We start from the raw sequence: 19,856 nt of genomic DNA on the forward strand, positions 1-19,856 counted from the left end.
TTTTTGTTAAAGGATCCAACTCTCTGGACTTTTTTCACCGTGGAAATAGTTTGTTTGTTGCAGGGACAGACCCTTCTGTGTACTCATATGTATGTGCTTGATGCACAGAATGTAAAGGTCTGAATAGACGTCCCCACCCCGTTCCAGCTGCCAAACTGTACACTATGTGGTATCATTCCAATCGGTTTGAAAAGTGTTGTTTCATCACTAAACTTTACAGCGTTCCTGCTTTTTGCACATCGCAGAGTGCAAAGTTTTCTGGAGTGCTTTGGCCATTGTTTTCCCCCCAGAATTGCAAAATGCATGTTACCAACAAGATTAGCAATGCTTAAAAAAAAAAAATAAAAAAAAAAAAGTGAGCTGGATAGTTTCCTGAAAGTTCGTCTATTGCAAAGCTTTTCTGTGCAGAACAGTAAATCAAATTTACAAAGTTTTCCATGGAATTATGTGAAGGTTGAAAAAAAAGAAAACATACTTTTTTTCACCTTTGCACAGTTCGTTGCTCAAACGCTGTGTCCGTACCCCAAGTATTTACTGTGACTCCATCGTTCTAAGTCGTATGTGGCCCTTGCGGCGTGCCAAGTCCCTGTGACGTGTATTAGAGGTGGCAGGAATAGGACTGAGTCTGCAGATGGGGAGAAGTGTCAGGCTGAGGCTCCTCGCCTTTGGTGCCAGGGCCCCCTGGGATGGCCCCGTCGCAGAGCCCAGTGGCGGTGCCCCAGCAGGTGGCTCCGTGGTGCGCTGGCCACCCCTGCCACGGGAGCAGCTTCCGTCACGGGTGCTGTTTGTACGAGGGGTCCTCGGGCGAGGGAAAGAACTGCAGTTATTTCTGCCCTGGCTTCCCGTTAGCTTGGACCCTGCGTGCGCCCCGGGAGCTGGCAGGCCGCCTTGAGAAATCTGTTTTGCGTTTCCAGCGCCTTTATTATTGTCACAGCCCCGGCGTGGCACCTGCCATGTGTGAAGGGCCGCGGGGCATTCCAGGGAGGGCACGGAGGGGTCACTTCGGGGTTCCTTGTTCCCATGAGTTGAAAAATAGCAGCTTCATTGTGACGGCACGTTGGGTGAGATGGAGGGGCGCGGGTGGGATTGTGGGGAAAGCTTCGAGGGCTCTGGGCATCACTTGTGCTTGGCACACTTCTTCAGATGGGTGCCAGTAATGACTGCCCGCCTCCACACGCTGGAGGCAAGGAGGGCCTGGGATGAGCCTTGAAGGCCCCACCGCAGTCCATGGCCTCTCTGGTTCAAAGCCCACCCTAGGACATTTGCTGCCCTTGGGAGAAATAGCCCACAGGTATACATAGCTGCCTCGTTTACCTGGTCAGTCCGGGGTGTGCAGCTCCAGTCCAGGTTTTTTCCTTTGAATTCTGTGATCTGTAGTCCTGTTTTTTAATGCAATAAATAAAACTACACGTGCCAGAATTCAAAGGAGAAACCTGGACTGGAGCAGCACATCATGCATGGAGCTGGGACACTTCATATGGCTGGGTATATCATGTCTCGCTTCCCCTTAGGAACACCCCTGCACCCATACACCCATACCCAGGCACACTCCTCTAGGCACACGACTCACTCACCGTGTTACACCGATGCCAACCACAAAAGTATGCAGCTCTCACTTGCCTGCATCATATATTTATTATGTAATTTTCTTTCTACTTCCGTATATTGCGCATATTTTAATTTTGTTGCCCTTGTTGTAAAGCGCTTTGTGTGACTCGTATATCAATAAACCTTGAGAAAACCAGTAGGTCTTGGCCTGGTGACCTGCTAGTGGTTTTTAGCCATGTTGCGAAGACTCTGTGATGCAGCGTGGCTAAAGTTTAAAAAAAAGAAAAGAAAAACCCTATAACGCCGCTGCCCATGCATGCGCGCGCCTACAAAATGACCTAGGCACTTAATTTTCTTTTTAGTTACCGATACAACGTAGGTTGGTAACTAAAAAGAAAACATAATGCACAAAATTGCTTATTTTTTTTTTTAAGGCAGATGGTGGTGGAAGTGTGAGCAACGGGGTGAGAAAGGCGTAGCAAGACTGGGAAGGGTTGGGGCAATTGGTGATGCCACACAGGAGGGTGGGGGAGCAACCTGCAAAGCAACACAGGGATGAACTGCAAAGCAACAGTGGAAGGGAAGCTAAAGCAACAGGGAAGGGCTGCTGGTGACGTGAAAGCAGATAGGAGAGGCAGGCCCATGAAAGTGACAAGGAAAACTAACCAATGGTAAACAGTGGGTGGGCTGGAAGCCCCTTTAGGATCTGGGTAAGCCGCAACATGGCTTTCAGTAGAAAGCACATACGCTGGCTAGCAGAGTGGACCTAAGCATTGCGCCTGTCACCAGGGCCATTGACAATAATCAGGGCCACTGGAATTATCTGGACTGTTAGCCCCGTGGGAGTCCCGCGATACCAAAAAAAGTTTTTTGTTTTTTGTTTTTTTTAAATGGCCTTCTGATTGGCCACAGAAACTTTTTCTTGAACTGACCATTTTAGTACAGAGTGATCTAATTTGACAGTTGCAACTGTAAACAAAATGTTGTGGCCACAAGCCGACATTACAGAACCTGGTGTTTCAGACACTGTACCCTGAAAAACTTGAAAAAAATGAAGTTATAATGGAGCAGGTTAGGTACATCTTGATCCCCCAGGCTCTTGAGGGACCTGGATGTAATACACCCCTAGGGATAAAAGTATATATTTTTTGGAACATGGGTACCGCAGTACTCCTGCAGAACCCAGCGTGGCCCTCTAACGAGTTACCGCAGTACTCCTGTGGAAGGAATTATTTAAGATTTGACCCCATGGTACCGCAGTACCATGCAAGTTTCCACAGTGAACTCTTTGCATCACCTTTGTACAATGGGGTTATTTTATGATAGTGGAAAAAGGCAAATCAAAATATTAAGAGGCGTACATTTTAGGAGACATCTAACTGGACTTTCAGAAGCACTGGCCTGTCTAGTGGGGAGCACTCCACCTCCTGACTGATGGTATAACTTCCTTCCTGAGGTATACACCCAACTTCTAACTTCCACTGCCTCTCAGATGACGGGTACATGACTTGGGCCTGGCTCTGCTGCAGACTTCCAGAGGCAGAAGCCTGACTTGTAACTACACATTATTGCACCCATTCTGGAAATTAATAAGCACGGTCCTGCAGCCAGTCCGTGTCAAGGCACTGCTGAGAAGGTCCATCAATGCCAACCCATTGTGGGAGCGCCAGTCGACCAGTTTACTCTTTCCACTGGTTCATATACTGAACATTAAGATTGCCACTTTCATGGGACACTAGCTTTTTTACCATCTCCTAAACATTTAATACTGTTTAATTCACTTCTGCACTTATTCCTCCATGTACTAACTGATTGGGAGGAGACTGGCTGGAGAGGCTCATTAACTCTGCTTTTTAGGTCGAGCCTAGGCAGCGCATGCGTTGTCTCTGCGAGACCTGATGTGTTCAGTATATGGGCTTCAACCACGTCCACTCTTGCCATTCGTTCTTTGTTGTACTCGTCTTAAAAGCTTCACTTTTATTTGTGCATTGTGCTAAATGTCCCTCCTTTGCATGCTAAGTTCCTGCCCAGGGAGCATTCACTAAGAGAGCATTTTTGTTGGCCATCACACTACGTCACGCTTCCTCCAGTGTCTGATGGCCCGCCTCCTTCCTCCCATCTGGTTTCAGTTTTCCTTTTAATCCGAGCCACCATCCTTTCTCCTTGCTGGCTCGGCGCCATGCTTCGTGTTTTATGGTATGTTTTTTTTTTAACATATGCCCTTTCTGGTACTATGTAGCTCCCTACCGTTTTCCAGCCAGCAGATCCATGGGGATTAGAGCTGCACGTTTAATATATACTCAATATATGAGGAGTGGAATCCCATGCTATCCTCGCCACAACATGTCTGACGAATGTACCGGACCCCAGCTTTTATATTTGTCTGAAGTCCTTCGCCTTTGCAGCGTGGTCGTGAGGGCCAAGTTGTCACCCATACAAGAAGGCATTCAAGTTGAAATCTAGAATGTGCGTCCTAACATGGCCATCGTAGGAATTTCCAAAGACCACATCCTTTGGAGGTTCATTTTGACCTGTGTCCTGTTCTGTAAAATTCTGCATGGCTAGACACTCGATCTTATTTTCTTCAACACAGAAGCATATCACCATGCTACTTCACTGTAAAGCGTTTCGCCTCATCTAAGGGAAGTAAACGCTATACAAATACAGTTTATAACATTATATTATATATGAACATGCTTGCTTGCACACACCTGGTTCACAATCAGCAGCATCCAAGTGAGAGACACCTCATCACATGAGAGTGCAAGCTCCTGGCTTCTGCACTCAGATCCTCAGATGTCACCAAACTCTGCACAATCTCTAGTGTGCCGGGCAGTGTCTGCAACATAATCTAATAGACTGTTCTTTCCCCAGCAGGCCTGTGTATTTGTAAAGGTTATGTGGAACATAAAACATGCCAGCTTGAGAAAAGCGTAGTTTTAATTGGCACTGCCAACGTTTCCTTCTCTCTCTTAATCTGTCTTCCCTCCCACACCTTCTCTTCATTTTCACTGTTGGATGTAAAACACTTGCAGCATAGACAATTCCCCGTGGTCTGTACTTTAGAACCAGCGGTGTGTAAAGTTATAGAAGTTTTAAAAATGAAATACATCAAACTACAGCTCACGTCACCTTCTCATAATTTAGCTGGCAGGATTAGTATAAATCCTAATTGTATCCCCAGTAATGTCTGTAGAGATAGGATCATTAACCAGTGTAAATTGGAAAACAAGAACTCTAGGGGCCCAAAGGTTTCCTTAGGAAAAGTGCCAGGGGTGCCTAACACCAAAACTGTCTAGTCTCCTCCTTTCTTCACCACTCTACCCTTCATGTAGTTTCACTCCTGCAGGGTCTTTTTCACCTCTGTTCTAAGTTTGCTTTTTTCTTTGTTTCCCTTCCTGCTTTTTCACTTTCCTATTTAATTATGTCTTGCTATTAGACAAACCTAATGGAAAACAAGCATTTGCAATGCAATAGGTCGCACATATTTCAAACAAGTTAATTGTCATCTTTTGACAACAGCGCCTATGAACAAAAACAAAAATGAGAAGAAACTGAGAAAAGATGACTTGGCAAAATAAAGTTAGCTTTAAAAAATAAAACTTTGCAATTTTGTTTGTCCTGCTGGGCACGTTTTTGCCACGCAAGCCTTCTGTTTGCGGTGCACTAGAAGTTAAAAACAACAAATGGTACCTCAATCACATCGGGAGCAGTGGACGGGCACTAATTAAGTTGCATCAATTTGTGTTTGATCCCTGCTCCACCCAGAGAAACGGAAGTGATTCCAGGCATGCCTTGAGAAATGAGGAGGCTGTAAAGAAGAGTGCCACGCAAACCAAGAAAGGCTCCAAGCTCTTTACTGAACACAACAGCGTCTCGCAAGTGAGAGGCATGCACTGGCAGGCTCAACCCTAAAAAGGCCAGGTATGTGCCGGTGCCCACCATGTGCTACCACTGGAACAAATTAAGCACTGCTCTTCACTGGTGGGAGAAACATTATCGTTTCAGTACAGCATATGTTTCTAGACACCCTGGCAGCATGCAGCTAGATTTCGATTTTCAATAATTGTTCCATTCTGCAGCTTAAGCACAATCTAATTTGTATTCTGTAATGTGGCTGTATCCCAGATGACAGACCTTTTCTCTGTTGTGCATCAGTAGCCTGATTGGCTGTCCTTATTGTGCAATATCTGCCAAGAAAACTCGGGTGCTGCAAAGAGCACAAGTCCTTAAGTTTGGATGATGAAGAAAGCCAGGGAAACACAAGCAAAGATTTGAAAACTACCAGAGAGCTGGATAAATTGTCAGTCTTCATTCACTGATCTGCATAAAACATCTTAATAGTCTGTCAAAACCTGCACAAAAAGGAGGCTAGAAATTATGAATTAGAAAAAACAACAGGCAAGGAATGCGTTAGTTATGACAGAAAAGTTAAAAAGATATTTGCCTACAAGAATATTGGACACTGAACTTTAAAGAACAGGACATGAAAATACACTTTATAGTTCCCTGTATTCCAGAAGTTGCTGCAGATTTTAGAAAGCTGACAGGGATTTTACAGTTTACCTTCCTAAGGACACTGTAGTTGGAGGAGAGAATTGTGGTATCGTTTAGAAAGAGACCCTGTTTGAACCTTAAGGCATAGACCCAGGATATTCCTGGTCACGATCCATTACTGGACAGTTAAGGTGAAAACTTCCCATGGTCAAGTCATACTCAGTGTGCAAACTAATGGATTTGGCTTCTCCCAAGGAACTAACAAATGTAAAGCGCTAGAACAGAGGCAGAGTGATCAAGATTGGTTGATTAAAGCATTCAGGTCAGAGCCTGTAGCGCTAAGATTTTCATACCCAGTGCCTTAAACAACGCTGTCAAGAAGCTTTTCACAGCATGTAAAGCAAGTATCATGGCCACTGTTATTGACACATGCTTTTCTGGATGGAAGCGGAGGGATAGTGCATGTTTTAAAATTTGTTTTTGCTAGCGGTTCAAGAAGGAGGACGCCTGCGTGAAAACCGATTGATGGGTGACCATTTAGGAGAAAACGTTGATCAGGACTTTTCTGCTTATAAAAGGAAATTGAACTCTCACACTGAAAAGAACTTACCTTTTTCCTGTACTGTAGAGGAATGCTGTAGCAAAGGAAGCTTGCAGTATTGGTATCCTAGACTGATTAGGTGAGATTTGATCTGCCATGAAATTCTTCTATCGAGTCAGCTGAATTCGATGTGGACGCATCCACAAGTTTTTCCTAAGTACGGTCTCTCTTGCCTACTCTCGCCAAGGTTTAATTGACACTAAATTTGGCAAAGCATAACATCAAATTACTTTGTGCAAAGGTGTCCTTATCAGCTTCCCCTGCACACTGCACTATGTTACTATGCGGTTACTCTCTGTAAAGCAGTGATTTTGATTCCTATTGAAGTACCCCAAATTTTAAACCATGAGTCCAATAGCCTTTGTGAAGACTGTGACCTGGGATAGTCATTTGAACGTTCAAACATTCATAAAGGCATAATAAATAGAATTGCACAGTTGGTGCCGCTATAGAGCAACAGTGTTAATGTTGTGCATGACATACGATTCTTGCCCATTGGTTCATCTGCTGCCACAGAACGTCAAAGCTATCATTTTGTTGGTTATCTCGCTACTGAGTAAGCAGATTAAGCGTAGCAAGCCGCCAAGAGCAGCCCCGCTTCAACGGGCAGCTGTTGCTGGCGCTCCAGCAGCATTGCCAGCGTGTTCCACCTGTTGCAAGATCTGGTCTTGTGTACCAGGGGCTCTTGTTGTGGACTCCTCAGCTCTGTTGGCTGTCAGTAAATTCTTGGTGTTCCGGTGATCTCCATTGTAAATAGGCCGTGTTATTGATGGTGGCGATGAAGGATTGATGTTCCACCACCAGAGGATATATCGGTCCTGCCGCTTGCCCAACGGCCTCCCGGAACTTTCTCGCGAGTTGTGAAATCCTAAAAACGCTCATTTCCAGAACAGCCCCCGCCTCTCTTCTTTTCCAGCCTTGAAATACTGTTGCCATCTGTTCATCCTTTTGTACGCGCCAGTTTTCCAGTCGGAGAGTTGTCTTTAGCAAGCACCTGTTGAAGGCAGCCATGATGATTTGCTGGACTGCATTCAGAATGGCAAGTTGCTGCTGCTGTGCTCTTTACCCTATTTTCTTCTCCATTTAAGGGCCAGCCACAACTCATTTTCAGTTTTTGTTGCTTTCTGCGATGTGTTGCTGTGGTTAACTAGTACTTTGATGTTTTTACTGTTCGTTTACTTTCTAGTCGGTTGATGTTCGCAAGGAGCACCTAGGGTTCTCTGGGGTGCTGACATCAGGTACGTCCGGGACCTAATTCAGGAACAGCTTATGGCGTGGAGTGACTCATTACGGGCCCCTTATTATTAAAATTGTGCATTTTGTCCACATCCAGAATTTAAGGCACTCTGTTGTGCCATCACTATCTAGAGGGGGGTAACACCACACTCTTATGCAATTTGACCTCCAGAATGGAAAACAACTGTAAAAATCGGTATTTATGCACCGAGTTTCACAAATTTTCCTTCATTTTGAGAACTTTTATTCAGAAAAATTGCACCTGCTTAACTATGATGACCTGTGTCATTGGCAAATCCTGCAGTTGCAGGATTCGGTATCTCGATTTGTGTGCTACATTGCGTAAACCGCTGAAGGATTTACACACAACTGATTGTTTAAAGCACACCAGAAATTTCATTTATTTCTTCCAACCTCATTCCAGTGCTTATAATCAGTTTTTAAAGTTCATTATACTAGTGCCTTTGTGCTTGGAGGGATGCATGGCTGTTCCTTGATGGAATGCTCTCAGATCTCTGCAGACTGATCTCAGGCCTCTGGTCTGTGTTGACATTGTACCCCACTTCTTTAAAGAAAATCCAGCGTGTACTCTTGGTCCCTATCTGAATATGATCTGAAACCAAATGCAATATTTCACATGAAAAATAGATGAACACGACCACAAAACAGTGGACACTTGTGTTCTCGTGTAACACTGACAAGGCGACAAATCCATTTTTTAGTAGTTTTGTAGTGTGGCCTGTGTGATAACTGTTTGGGCTGTGCATGATGATGAGGGTGGTGCACTGATCGTGTCTCGCTTGGCTATGCATGACTGTGGAGAAGATTGAGGTATTATCGCTTAAGTGTTCCTATATCTAAATGAAAACTTTCTCCATTGCTTCTGTGGTTTGGGATATTTGTGCATTTAGGATGATTTTGTGCTTGGAAAAGGGATAAGTGAGGTTGAACATAGCCTGGTCGGGTCCTCTGGGTTGGTCGGCACGCTCAGTTGGTCACACACTCTGGGTTTGTCAGTTATCTTGGATTGGTCAGGTACTCTGTGTCCATAAACTGGGCCCACTAGCTCGATCGGGCACTTGTCAAGTAGGTCTTAATGCTGTGACTGGAAGCCATTTTGCAGCCCCAAGCTCCACTCTTGGCTCATGGGCAAACAGTAGTTGATTCACAGTAGGAAGGATGTCTGGCATAGGTTTGTATACACTGTACCCTAAACCAGGGCAGAGATGCATATCCTATTATGGATTGTTAGGAAAAGACCCTTGTTTGCCATCGAGGCTCTGAGGAGTGCTTCGACCGATGGCCCTATGTAAGGTGTGCTATGGTGAACTATGTTCCTCTCAAACTACTGATGCTGGAAAGTTGGAAAAGAGGGTTGTGACGTTCTGTTTCAGTGAAAGTGATGGGGGAGCCAAGACATGGTTACAACTCACAAAGAGAAGTGAAAGCTTGGAAGCAACTCCCGGTAAACCTTGAAACCCAACAAGGTCTAAGCTCTTACAGAATCCATGAGATTGGTGGTCTTTATTTCTTTCTTTCATTTGGTTGCTTTCTGTATGCTTGTTTACAAATGTTGTGTTTTGTTAAATGCCTGTGCAGCAGTTGTGGGAGATAACATGACTTGAAAGGCGAGACACAGTCGGTGGGGAGACAGGAGACAAGAGTTTTAGAAAATTGTGCTGATAAGAAAAACATAAAACCGTAGCCTTCCATTGAACATAATCTCCAAGTTAGATTTAGTCCTACAAATCTCTATAATTGTCAGTAGAAGGCACTCATGCTAGGACCTCTGAGACAAAAAGTCCCTGTTCCTTCAAAAAACTGCATCAAATTCCTTACAGAAAGGGGGACTCGCAGCCCGCAATAAGCCCCACAGGTCCTCTGTCTCACCCGCTACCGAACAGTATAAACCAGCCTCCGTAGCCAGAGAGTACTGACTGATAATCTTCAGTTCGCCACATAATCAAAGCTTCATCGGTTCTCGTCAAAACGCAGAATTCCTGAACACCAACTGAGGTGCATGCAAGAATACAAAGATCAAAGTACTGGAACTATATGTGAAGAAGTTGTTCTCTTCTTTGAGGAACCCGTCCGGTGGCTTGAACTCTACAGAGACTTGACATCATTTCCTGACACTGGTGCCTTCCTCATCTCTTGAGCCAATTCAGATCCAAGCTGAGATGGAGTTCCAGCTCCATCTGCCGACCTTGGAATGTTGGGGCTTTTTGACAGGCCATGCTTGATAGTTTTTCAGCACACCCTACTGCCCTCTGGGCCATTCCCCAAGGGTGGGCTTCCACCTGTGGATTAGCTGATTCCAGCGGCTCAGGCCGTGCCACCACCAAACTTTGCATCCCTACTGGCTCTGTCCTGGCTACTGCTTCCAAGGAAGCCCATGCCTTCCAGGTCATGAAACCTGGCCTCGGTGCTGACAACTTTGCCATTCTCAGCACCACCCCCTTGGTATTTACTGTCCTTGGATGCGTTTGTTTCTCTGTAAGTGTATTAGTGACCTATGTTTACTCCAAACTAGCCCCACATCATAGATTTTAGAAGGCATTTCAAGGGTTAGTACTTACAGGATTGTGGGGAGACATTGTTGTGTCACAGGATACAAATAACCTGCATAAGGGGTTTATAATCCGTGCAAACAAGCTACCTTGATTTTTTTTAGACCACAGTTCGGCATACAGGGTATAGCACAATACTATTGGATAATGTTTAGCATATTCAGTGCAGTAAGTTCAGTTTGTTAAATTACTGTCAGAGGCGCCACTAAATATCCTAAAAGAACAAATGAGACCTTTTGCCAAAAAAAAAAAATAATAAACCACCATTGCTCTGGCTTTAAAGTGGTCACTAGAGAGGAAAATCTGAAATGCTGCAAGTGACATTGAGCCTCTCTGAGTGTGCGGTTGATGAGTTTAGCAATTCTTGGGAAGATAAGGGTTGAAAAAGACTGACATTGTGTTTCTGGGAGCTTTACTCCAGGGAATGCAGGCCTTCTGCAGGTCAGATCTGTGGTGCAGTATATGAAATGTTTTTGGGGCTAGTAAGTTTGCACTATAAGCTAAAGTTTCTGTAGGCGCTTACAAATATTGGAATAAATGTGGAGGATGTTTGCAGACCATTTATTCTGCTATTCTATAATGGCCCCATGTGGATGATACTTAGCCCACTCCTTGAAGTTGAAAAGCTAAAAATCTATGTCTGGTTGTGCTCAGCACCTGAAAATTAGGCTAATGTTCTAAAGGAACAAGGTGCGAGAAGTTGATTTTGGTTTCTGTCTTGGCTTAAATTCTGTGTCCTTGTGTTTCTTTTCCAGGTGGTAAAGGCAGATGGCGGTGATGGAGAGTCAGCGGCGGCACGCGACTCCAGCTTCCCCGCGGAGATGACCGCGAAGCACGAAGCTGACAGCCCAGACGTCATCATTGAGGCTCAGTTTGATGACAGCGGAACAGAGGATGGGCTGGGGAATGTAGCGAGCCCGCTGGCCGACAGCATGGTCAAGCTTTCCATTAGCTCTGGAGACCAGGGTGAGTGGTCCTGTCTGCTGATGTGCTTAGCATCAGTTTGAAACAGTCGTACAAATGCTGACTTACGAAGGCGTTTACTGAGGCAGCTGCCCCGCTTGTCCCGAGAGGCTCCCTGACCTATAGTCGACTGCTCACATTTCTTACCATTTCTAATTCTCCATTGCATCTATCAGCCGTCAGTTAGCTTCTAGATGAGCACTGCTAGCACTTGAAACAATTTGTTTGTCTTTCATGTGTTTTTATTACAACAGTTGATTATATTAAGCAAAATAAATATGACATTCATTAATGTTTATGTAACGAAGACTGCTGAACGGAACTAGGAACCAATAGCAAGAGAAATCGATTCAGTAGATTCCCAATTAGTAATCTCAGATTGTTATTTGAGATATACAGAGATGCAAACAAGCATAGAAAAGAACGGAAATAAACATTGAAAAATCATGGTCCGAGTGGTAAGATAAAAGAACCCAAACTGCGTTGTGTGCATACAATATTTGTCATCATACTTGAGACCGCTGAGCCATATGTGCTGATTTGTTTGGTGTATGAACCATTGGTATCAACCAGGTCCTTTTTTCAGTTTCAGCTGTAAACAGCTTTATCTGTCTAGTGGAAAGATCTATTATTTTCAAACATAACATGTAGTTAGAGTGGGCTTTGGGTCAGCCCCTTGCATATGATTGGATGGCTTTGTTGCCTGTCTCAGTTCTCTGCCTATGATTCAACGGCTTTACTTCCTACTCTTGCGGTTGTCTCATTAAGTAGCATTTTAAGCTCAGGTTTCTGATTGAGTGAATTGTATGCTTCCACTCTTATTTATTTCAGATTCAACACTTTATGGGCTTGCATGTGCTCCCTTGCTCTATTCACCCCCACTTGCTCCCCTTTCACTCCCCTGCCTCCCTCTCCCACTTACCATGTTAAATGCATTTATTTTTACATATTTTAGCACACTTTAAAAAAATAAAGCTTCTTGTCTTTTTAGATCAGTAAATAAAAAAAGAAATGACTGCCTCTGTCACAACTCATGCGCGTGCCCACGTCATGATGTTCGTGGGCACATGCGCCGCAATGACTGTAATGATGAACGCATGCATCAGCAGCCATCTTGAAATCTTTGTGTACGTACATACATCGGTTGATAGTTCCTTCTCCTCTTCCACCCACTGCACTAATTGTTTGGAAAGTTTACTATGGGGCTTCTTCTACCAAAGCTACGCAACCCCCTAAGACGGCCCATGGATTAGGAGGGACCTCCGTTTGGTAGAGTGCTTGTGAACGACTTCTCCGAGGTGCTTACGTACAAGGGGTTGGGGTCTTTAAGAAATGCCAGGGCTCTCCTCACTCACAACCACCCTTCCTGCCATGGTTGTACCAGCAGCTTAGTCTACCGACAAGTTAGATCGATGGACTCTGCATGTAAACTGGACTTCTGTGTGCTGTTGGAGGTTACCATGCCTATATTAACTTCTAGGGGTGCTTTAATGAGTAATGTTCCATTGAGTAAGAGTAACACTTGTTATTTACAGAGCTTAGAAGCCACACAAACTGTAGTAGTATATTTATAGAAAAAAATTTAATTTACTGATATTGACTGAGGCTGTAGCAGCTATTGGGACCGGTTTATGCTCCTTAATTCAAGCCAGGTGCGTAGAGGTTATTTATTTATTTTTGATTTATCAATGTGCAATTCAAATTTTGTTGACCAGTTAATCGAAGATGCAGGATCTTTCGCTTTCGGTGACAATGCTGTTCACACAAGCTCACTCTCTCTTGTGTGCTCTTACACTGGTCTGCTTACACACTTGTACCTTTATTATATTACGTCACATTAATCGCATTACAAGGGACCAAATCCTTGGCCAGCTTGCCTGGTCCCTGAAGCCAAATACCAGTGATATTAGATCACGTTGAGAACCCGAGAGGAAAGCTCTCTTGTGTTTTTCGCCTAGTCCACGAGCTTCACCTACTGAGATCAACTTTCCTAAACAATCTTTATACACAAGACCTGAAATTGCAATCTCGAGTCAGCTTCTGGCTTGCCTGGTAAGGCAATAAATCCTTTATTTCGATATATTGATGCGGTTTATGGTTCTCGTCATCTGTGGAGAAGTCTTAGATCTTAGTAAATAATGGAGAATGTCTCCATCCCACTTCCCAAACTCACTTTTTGCTATTCGTGGAAAATGCATGATGGAACCAGAGTGAAGTCTGAGATGTTTAGAACAGAGAGAAAATGTGTATAGCCGACACACTTCAATGTAAACAGAGGAAGAAGAGTGCCTGAAAACTGGCAGGTGAATACCTTTAAAAATGTGCACGCAAATTCTTTCCGAATACTATAATCGCAAAGGGAAAACACATGCAGAAAAGTTCCAGTGATCATTGAGGCAGGTATGTACAATAAAAGCAGGAACAAGGAAACACCTGATGCCAGGCTGCCCACAGCGTGAGAGAAAAAGGCACAATGAGGGATAGTGGGCAGAATTCAAATCAAAGTTTGTTGTTACCGGACTGACAGCGGTTTATCCTGTCTACTCTTTAGGTTTTTTCTAACTTTCCAATGCAGTGGGGGGTAAATAATCACATTTGTGTGTTGAGCTTTTCTCTTCTTCCTTCTCATTTAGAGTTGCCACTATTAAAAAAATAAAAAAAATAAAAAACAGCAACTACAAATCCCAGACTCTGTTCAGGGCCCGGCGTACCAAAGAAGAAACTCCAGTGTGATTGGCCAAAAGTAATGCCGCTAACTGTGCTTACTCTTGCTACGCTGCATGTAACCATCCCTCTTTCCTGATGGTGAGTCTCGCTTGATGCGAGTGATGGAACGAAAACTGAAGAAGGCCCGCTTTATCTGCAAACTCCAAACCTCTGGAGGACCTCCAGACCTTGAAGAAGGGATCAGATGATAGAAGCCCAGTTTGGTGAGGAACCTGAATCCACTCTATCAAAGTGGAGGCATGACACTTACATATCTTTCATAAAAATTGGCTTTCTATCTCTAGAAACTTAGCAGACTCTACATTTTCGTATTATTTTTAAATGCTGTTTTTAAAGTGTATTGAAATTACAGTTTTTTAGAAAAAGATATTGCACTGAGAAACTTCCGACTGGTTGTCCCAGCCTAAAGATATTAAAATGCCCTAACTCTTTCCTTTTGAAGAACGAGGCCCCAACAAATTCGTTTCCATCTGCTAAATGCATAAACCAGAGGTACAAAATGGTAAACCACATTGGCGCATATGGTGTCCTAAGAGATCTCACTAATGGAGACACATAGGACCTACTTAGATTTTAAGGGGAGAATTCGATCTGTTGTAAACGTCCACCAATACATGCATTTTAGGAAATAGGCACTGGATAGAAGTCAAGCACTGGCAAAGCCATTAGATCTCGTCTTTAGGACCTATTGGCTTGGCCAGTCGTTTTTAGTGATGCCTGTTCTCCCCACAAGTTTTAGCTCTCACAGTGAGAGCAGCAAATACTTGAAGAATTTACATTTTTAATTACGCACACTTCTCCACCAAGATAAGAGAAGCTGTTTGAGGTTCACAAACATGGCGCCGAGACTCCGTATTCCAAGAGGTGCATCAGCAACGACTCCGAGAGTCCTGTGATGAACTTACGGTGTGTAGAGAGCTGCAAACCTAGTCTTTAACTCTGGAACAGCATTATCAGTTTGTACATTCATACTGCAAGACATTCTGCTCTTTTATTGTATTAAACTTTCTGTGAAATAATCCCAATGCCATACAGAATAGATCATACCAAGGAGAACAAGATGCAAACAAATAATTCCCAGTTCAATCAACCAGATTCTTTATTTCCCAAAAATAAATTCTTACAGAAATATGGCACACTTTTTGGGCAACAGGTCAACAAAATAAAAAATATATAATGTATCATACAATTATCAATTAATAAATATACAAAAGTATCAATACATATTTGTAAATATCAAAATCTGTACGCACAATTGTGCCAGTAAAAATATTATCAAGAGAATGTCAGAGTTATGAACATTGAAGTGCATAGAAGAAAGCGCTTTACTTCATTATTCCGCCGCAGGAAGGCGATGGTTGACCATTTTATTTGGAACTAAGAGGATCCGTTTGATAAGATCTACAAAATATCACAATAAGAACTAATAAAATGCAAAGTACAAGGAACAATATTATTAGTCGTAGCTTTGCCAGCCATTTTAAAAAGGCCCTAATTGTTCACCTTATTTCATGAAGCCAACACCCCCCCCCCCCCCCCCATTAGTGCAGCAACAGCCTGATAAAACAGAAGAGACAGTTCAAATTCCAGATTCACAATCACACCCATGGAAGAAACAACAGCTCATCCCCACAGAACTTGCCACCTTTGCATCTGCTCCAAACCACATTGAGTGGCAATCATTCATGAAATTAGGAATAAGGATTCCAATCCCACCGTCCAGGAACATGAAGGCAAGAGGGCTAAACAAGCATTTGAAATGCAATCAGTCTCACATTTGGGAAAGTTAAATCTCTTGTTGCTGAAAATGGCATAAACAAATACCCTTTGGTTTATTGTATACAGTGGGGTGATTATATTTGCATGATTGAAAGTTTAGGAAAATAGTCGTTTTCCAGCTCAATCTGTTATTTAGGATGTTAGTCGAAAATCCTTGTTTGCTTATAAAACTTGTCATGCAGACTGTTGTCTTTTTAATTTACCTTCCTAAAAGGTTTATAGTGCCATTCTTTAATACTATTTGTATGAAGCTATAGTTCACCTGCTTAAGACAAATCATATTAAATGTAATAGTTGGGTGTTGTTAAATGGGGTTCTAAAGAGCAACAACCAGTCTGAAAACTAAGTGCGCCGTTAAAGAACAATGTTCTTTGCTGGGGCACCTACCCCCTCACATGTTTTGCTCTATTGTATAATCTCCCCAAAAACTTTCAGTCAATTCAGTCTTATTAACTGCGACCACTATTGCTGTCCCTGTCACAGCTACTATTGCGGGTGACGTTGAGATAGAGCTGGGAGAAAGAAAACAAAAGGTCAACAACGTCTGCAATTCCTTCATCCATTTTATGAGAAAGGCTTCATGGTGGCTGAAAGCCATCCATTGGTATTGTCAATGCGGGGAGGGAACTGTGTAGCTAGTCAACGCATGAGAGCATACCCATAAATATCGCATTGGGCTGTAGTTAAATTCAATTTACATAACAGTACTCTGTTCTGCACGGACTGCCGTATTGGAGTGAGATGGTGTACGCCGCTGCCTAACTCCGCTCCACTGAATGGCTGCCAGCAGCTCCTCACACAAGCAGAATATGGCTCCCCATTCCCCTTTGCAATTGGCAATGGGGAGCACACGTTAGAGAGAAGCGGGTGTGCTCTGCCAGCTGCTGTGTGGGAAACCTAGGCAGTGTTAGCACAGATTGGAGCTTGCTTGTCGCCTTTTGAGAAACTGTCACAAACCGGGGGTAATCTAGGGCTGGGGCGTCTCGTTGGGACGCTCGGAGCGGCAACATTTCCTGTTCTAAGGTGCATGAAATGGGGAAAGGGTGCAGTACCACAGGCTGTCACTAGTTGTCCCTTGGGACCTCTATTGGCCACATAAGGTACTGCACAATGCAATCTTGAATTCAATACGTCTCCAATGACTTTCGGGCACCGTGCTGAAAAATTAAGCGCATCACCCGTTTTGAGAAGTTTTACGGTGTGCATTCACGTAATAAGGACGTGGAGATGAGAGCAATATGCGGACTAGAAAAAAAAGGGGGCAACATCTTGGAAAAAGCAAACACTCCTAGAGAATGCAAGATTAAGTAAAGCATGTGAAATATAAGCAGGAATAACTTGGTTACGTTAAAGCTTTTACACCAATAATATGCTGACTGAAAAAAACCTGCAACATTTACTTTTTGAATGTGCATGAAACAAGAAAAGGGTGCAGTACCACAGGCTGTCAGCAATTATGACCAAGATAACAGCCTGATTTACAGCCGTTTACAGAAATGGCATTGCAGCTAAGCTGAGAGCTAGAATTTGCTGCAAATGAAAAGGCAAACTTTGCTGAACACAAGCAGTAAACCAAGAAAACAAAGTCCCCCAAAGAACAGATAAACACAACAAAACGTGATTATAGAGCAGTTTGTCCCTCCTTTTTCTCTTTGGGAGCAGTGACTAAGAGGCATGACTGACCACTAGCAAGCAAGGATTTTTAAATGACACTGAAACAAATAATTAAATGGCTTGAAGCCCATAGAAGTATACTTAAGTATACAAGAGGTCATATGCTTACGCTCGACCTAAAAACAAATGCACCAGCTCTCTGTAAAACCCAGGCCCATTACTGGGGTTCCCTATGTTCCCAATGCAGAAGGGTGAACTTCAGCAGTCTCAGCCGTCACTTTCTATGCTCTTCTTGAAGGAACATCATGAAACGTCATAAAAGGGATCACTTCGTTTTTCCTGCTGACTGTCTTGTTTTGATGAACGCCTGAGTGCACCAGATCATCACAAACAAGTACATAAAGTATCTTCTAGTAAGATATGAACATGGTGTGTTGTCTGCATGTGAAAACTCTCTTCTACTGCGCTCTTCCAGTGATATTAAGACACCTGCATATCAAGATGTATCCTAACTATTGGTACAAATTCACGCCTGGTTCAATCCTCTAGATGGAAGAGACACTTCACTATTACAAAATACCTTTGTAATGTTTCGGTTATTTCAGGGGATTAAATGATTAATTTTCAAAAAACAAGAAAGGTACAGAGTAGGTCAAGTCAAGAGTTTAGGGTCAAGCCTCTGGAGTTATGCTCTAAAACAGGAAGAAATTTCTAATTAATCGCCTTGTCGCCTTTGTCTGTTACGCGCTGGTGGTACGTATCCCGAGATTCCTGCTAGCCACGACATTGGAATAGTAAAAATGCAGTCCTCTTCCTCTTGACTGGCAAGCCTTGGGGTCCATGCACACAGGTACCATTCACTATAGAAAACCTAAAACCATAAGGTTAGTATTGCTCAGATCAAACATGATGAAACCGAACTCTCATCTCAACTCCACAGAGGACGGAAAAGCAGGATACGCTAAAAAGGAAAATATATACCTACAAATTCCATATAATTATTTTCTTGGTAGGATGTGTGCCTTGGAGCCGCTGTCTGTAAGATTAAAAAAAAGTGATCTGTAATATTTGTAGCACATAACTTAGTAATACGGAGCTCAGACTTTAACATGCCACAGTACTTTTAACAGAAATGTATTGTAATTAGTAATTGGGACCAGGGGCTTGGAGTCATCATCTGTCTGGAATCCCATCTGCATTACACATTTCAGACAAAGCACCATCACCACACTGTGACGTAGGCTGGTCCCGGCCACACAAGAGCACTCCGACTGAGACCTTTACTCCATTGAATACCATACATGCCAACCAAAACAAAAATTTTGCCATGTGAGGAAAGGGATGGGTCTTTGCAAGGGGGCAGGGCCTCGTGCCGGGAAGTACCTAAGGGGTACTTTTGGCCCCACCCCAAAACCTCTCCTCCAAAAAGAAGAAAAAAGAAGCTTGTGCAAGCTGGTGCTCATGTCCATTGTGTTTACACACCCCTTAATGGACATCAGATGTTCAAAGCCTCCAGAAATGAGCTGAACTCCACTGTTTGCAGAGCTTTTCAGCTCGTTTTCCCTGCCACAATGTGATATCTGCTCCTCACTGTGTGACTGTGTGAAGGGAGCCGATATTGTGTGTCACACGGTGGCACCGTGTGAGTTGGCAGATGAATAGGACTGAGCCTCTGAAGCGGGAGAGCCTTCAGTGAGATTAGGCAATGCATGTTGTCTCATTCGGGCTCCAGGTCACAGCACAATAAGGATATATATAGTACCGCCTAGATCCCTGTTGACTCAACCGATCTTCCCCATCCACTCAAACATTATCCATTAGCCTTCAAAGCACTGGAAACTGAGGCCAGTCCCTGGCCTTTGTGAGAATAATTTTGCCCTCATCGACAAGGTGTCTGTGGCCGGGGAGGACCAGGCACCCACTGTCCCAACAACACAGCTTGCTCATTCCTTTCACTGCATCACAAAGCTTAACCACAATTCACCAAATGAAAGTCTGAAAGGAAATGGAAGATGTCAATGGGCTGAGTGGTAACAGCTGTGCACTCCCTCTCCTTGCATGCTGCAACGCCAGAGATGAAAAGAAACAAGCATTGGCAAAGCCAACAGGTCTCAGCTCAACAACCTATTGACTTTACTAATGCTAGCAACACATACGCGCTTACTAAATGCATCACACTTTTTTATATTAACCGATCCATGGTGAATTGGTGGACTAAAAATGTATATATATTTTTTTTTCAAACAAATTTTTATATGGATAGTGGATTGGTTTTGAGGTAAAGCAGCAAGGATAAGCACATGGACAAGATGGAGCTAAAT

General features: G+C 43.5%; 1 protein-coding gene across 2 annotated transcripts in view; it reads left to right on the forward strand.

Annotated features, from left to right (window-relative positions):
- DIS3L2 (DIS3 like 3'-5' exoribonuclease 2) overlaps positions 1-19,856 on the forward strand; it is a 714,887-nt gene that overhangs the window by 239,490 nt on the left and 455,541 nt on the right. For both annotated transcript variants that reach the window (XM_069212876.1, XM_069212877.1), the window contains one exon: positions 11,208-11,418. In XM_069212876.1, coding sequence (XP_069068977.1) covers positions 11,208-11,418 — 211 coding nt within the window. The remainder of the gene's footprint in view (positions 1-11,207; positions 11,419-19,856) is intronic.

The sequence above is a fragment of the Pleurodeles waltl genome, chromosome 11 (assembly GCF_031143425.1).
Source record: "Pleurodeles waltl isolate 20211129_DDA chromosome 11, aPleWal1.hap1.20221129, whole genome shotgun sequence".
Lineage (NCBI taxonomy): Eukaryota > Metazoa > Chordata > Amphibia > Caudata > Salamandridae > Pleurodeles > Pleurodeles waltl.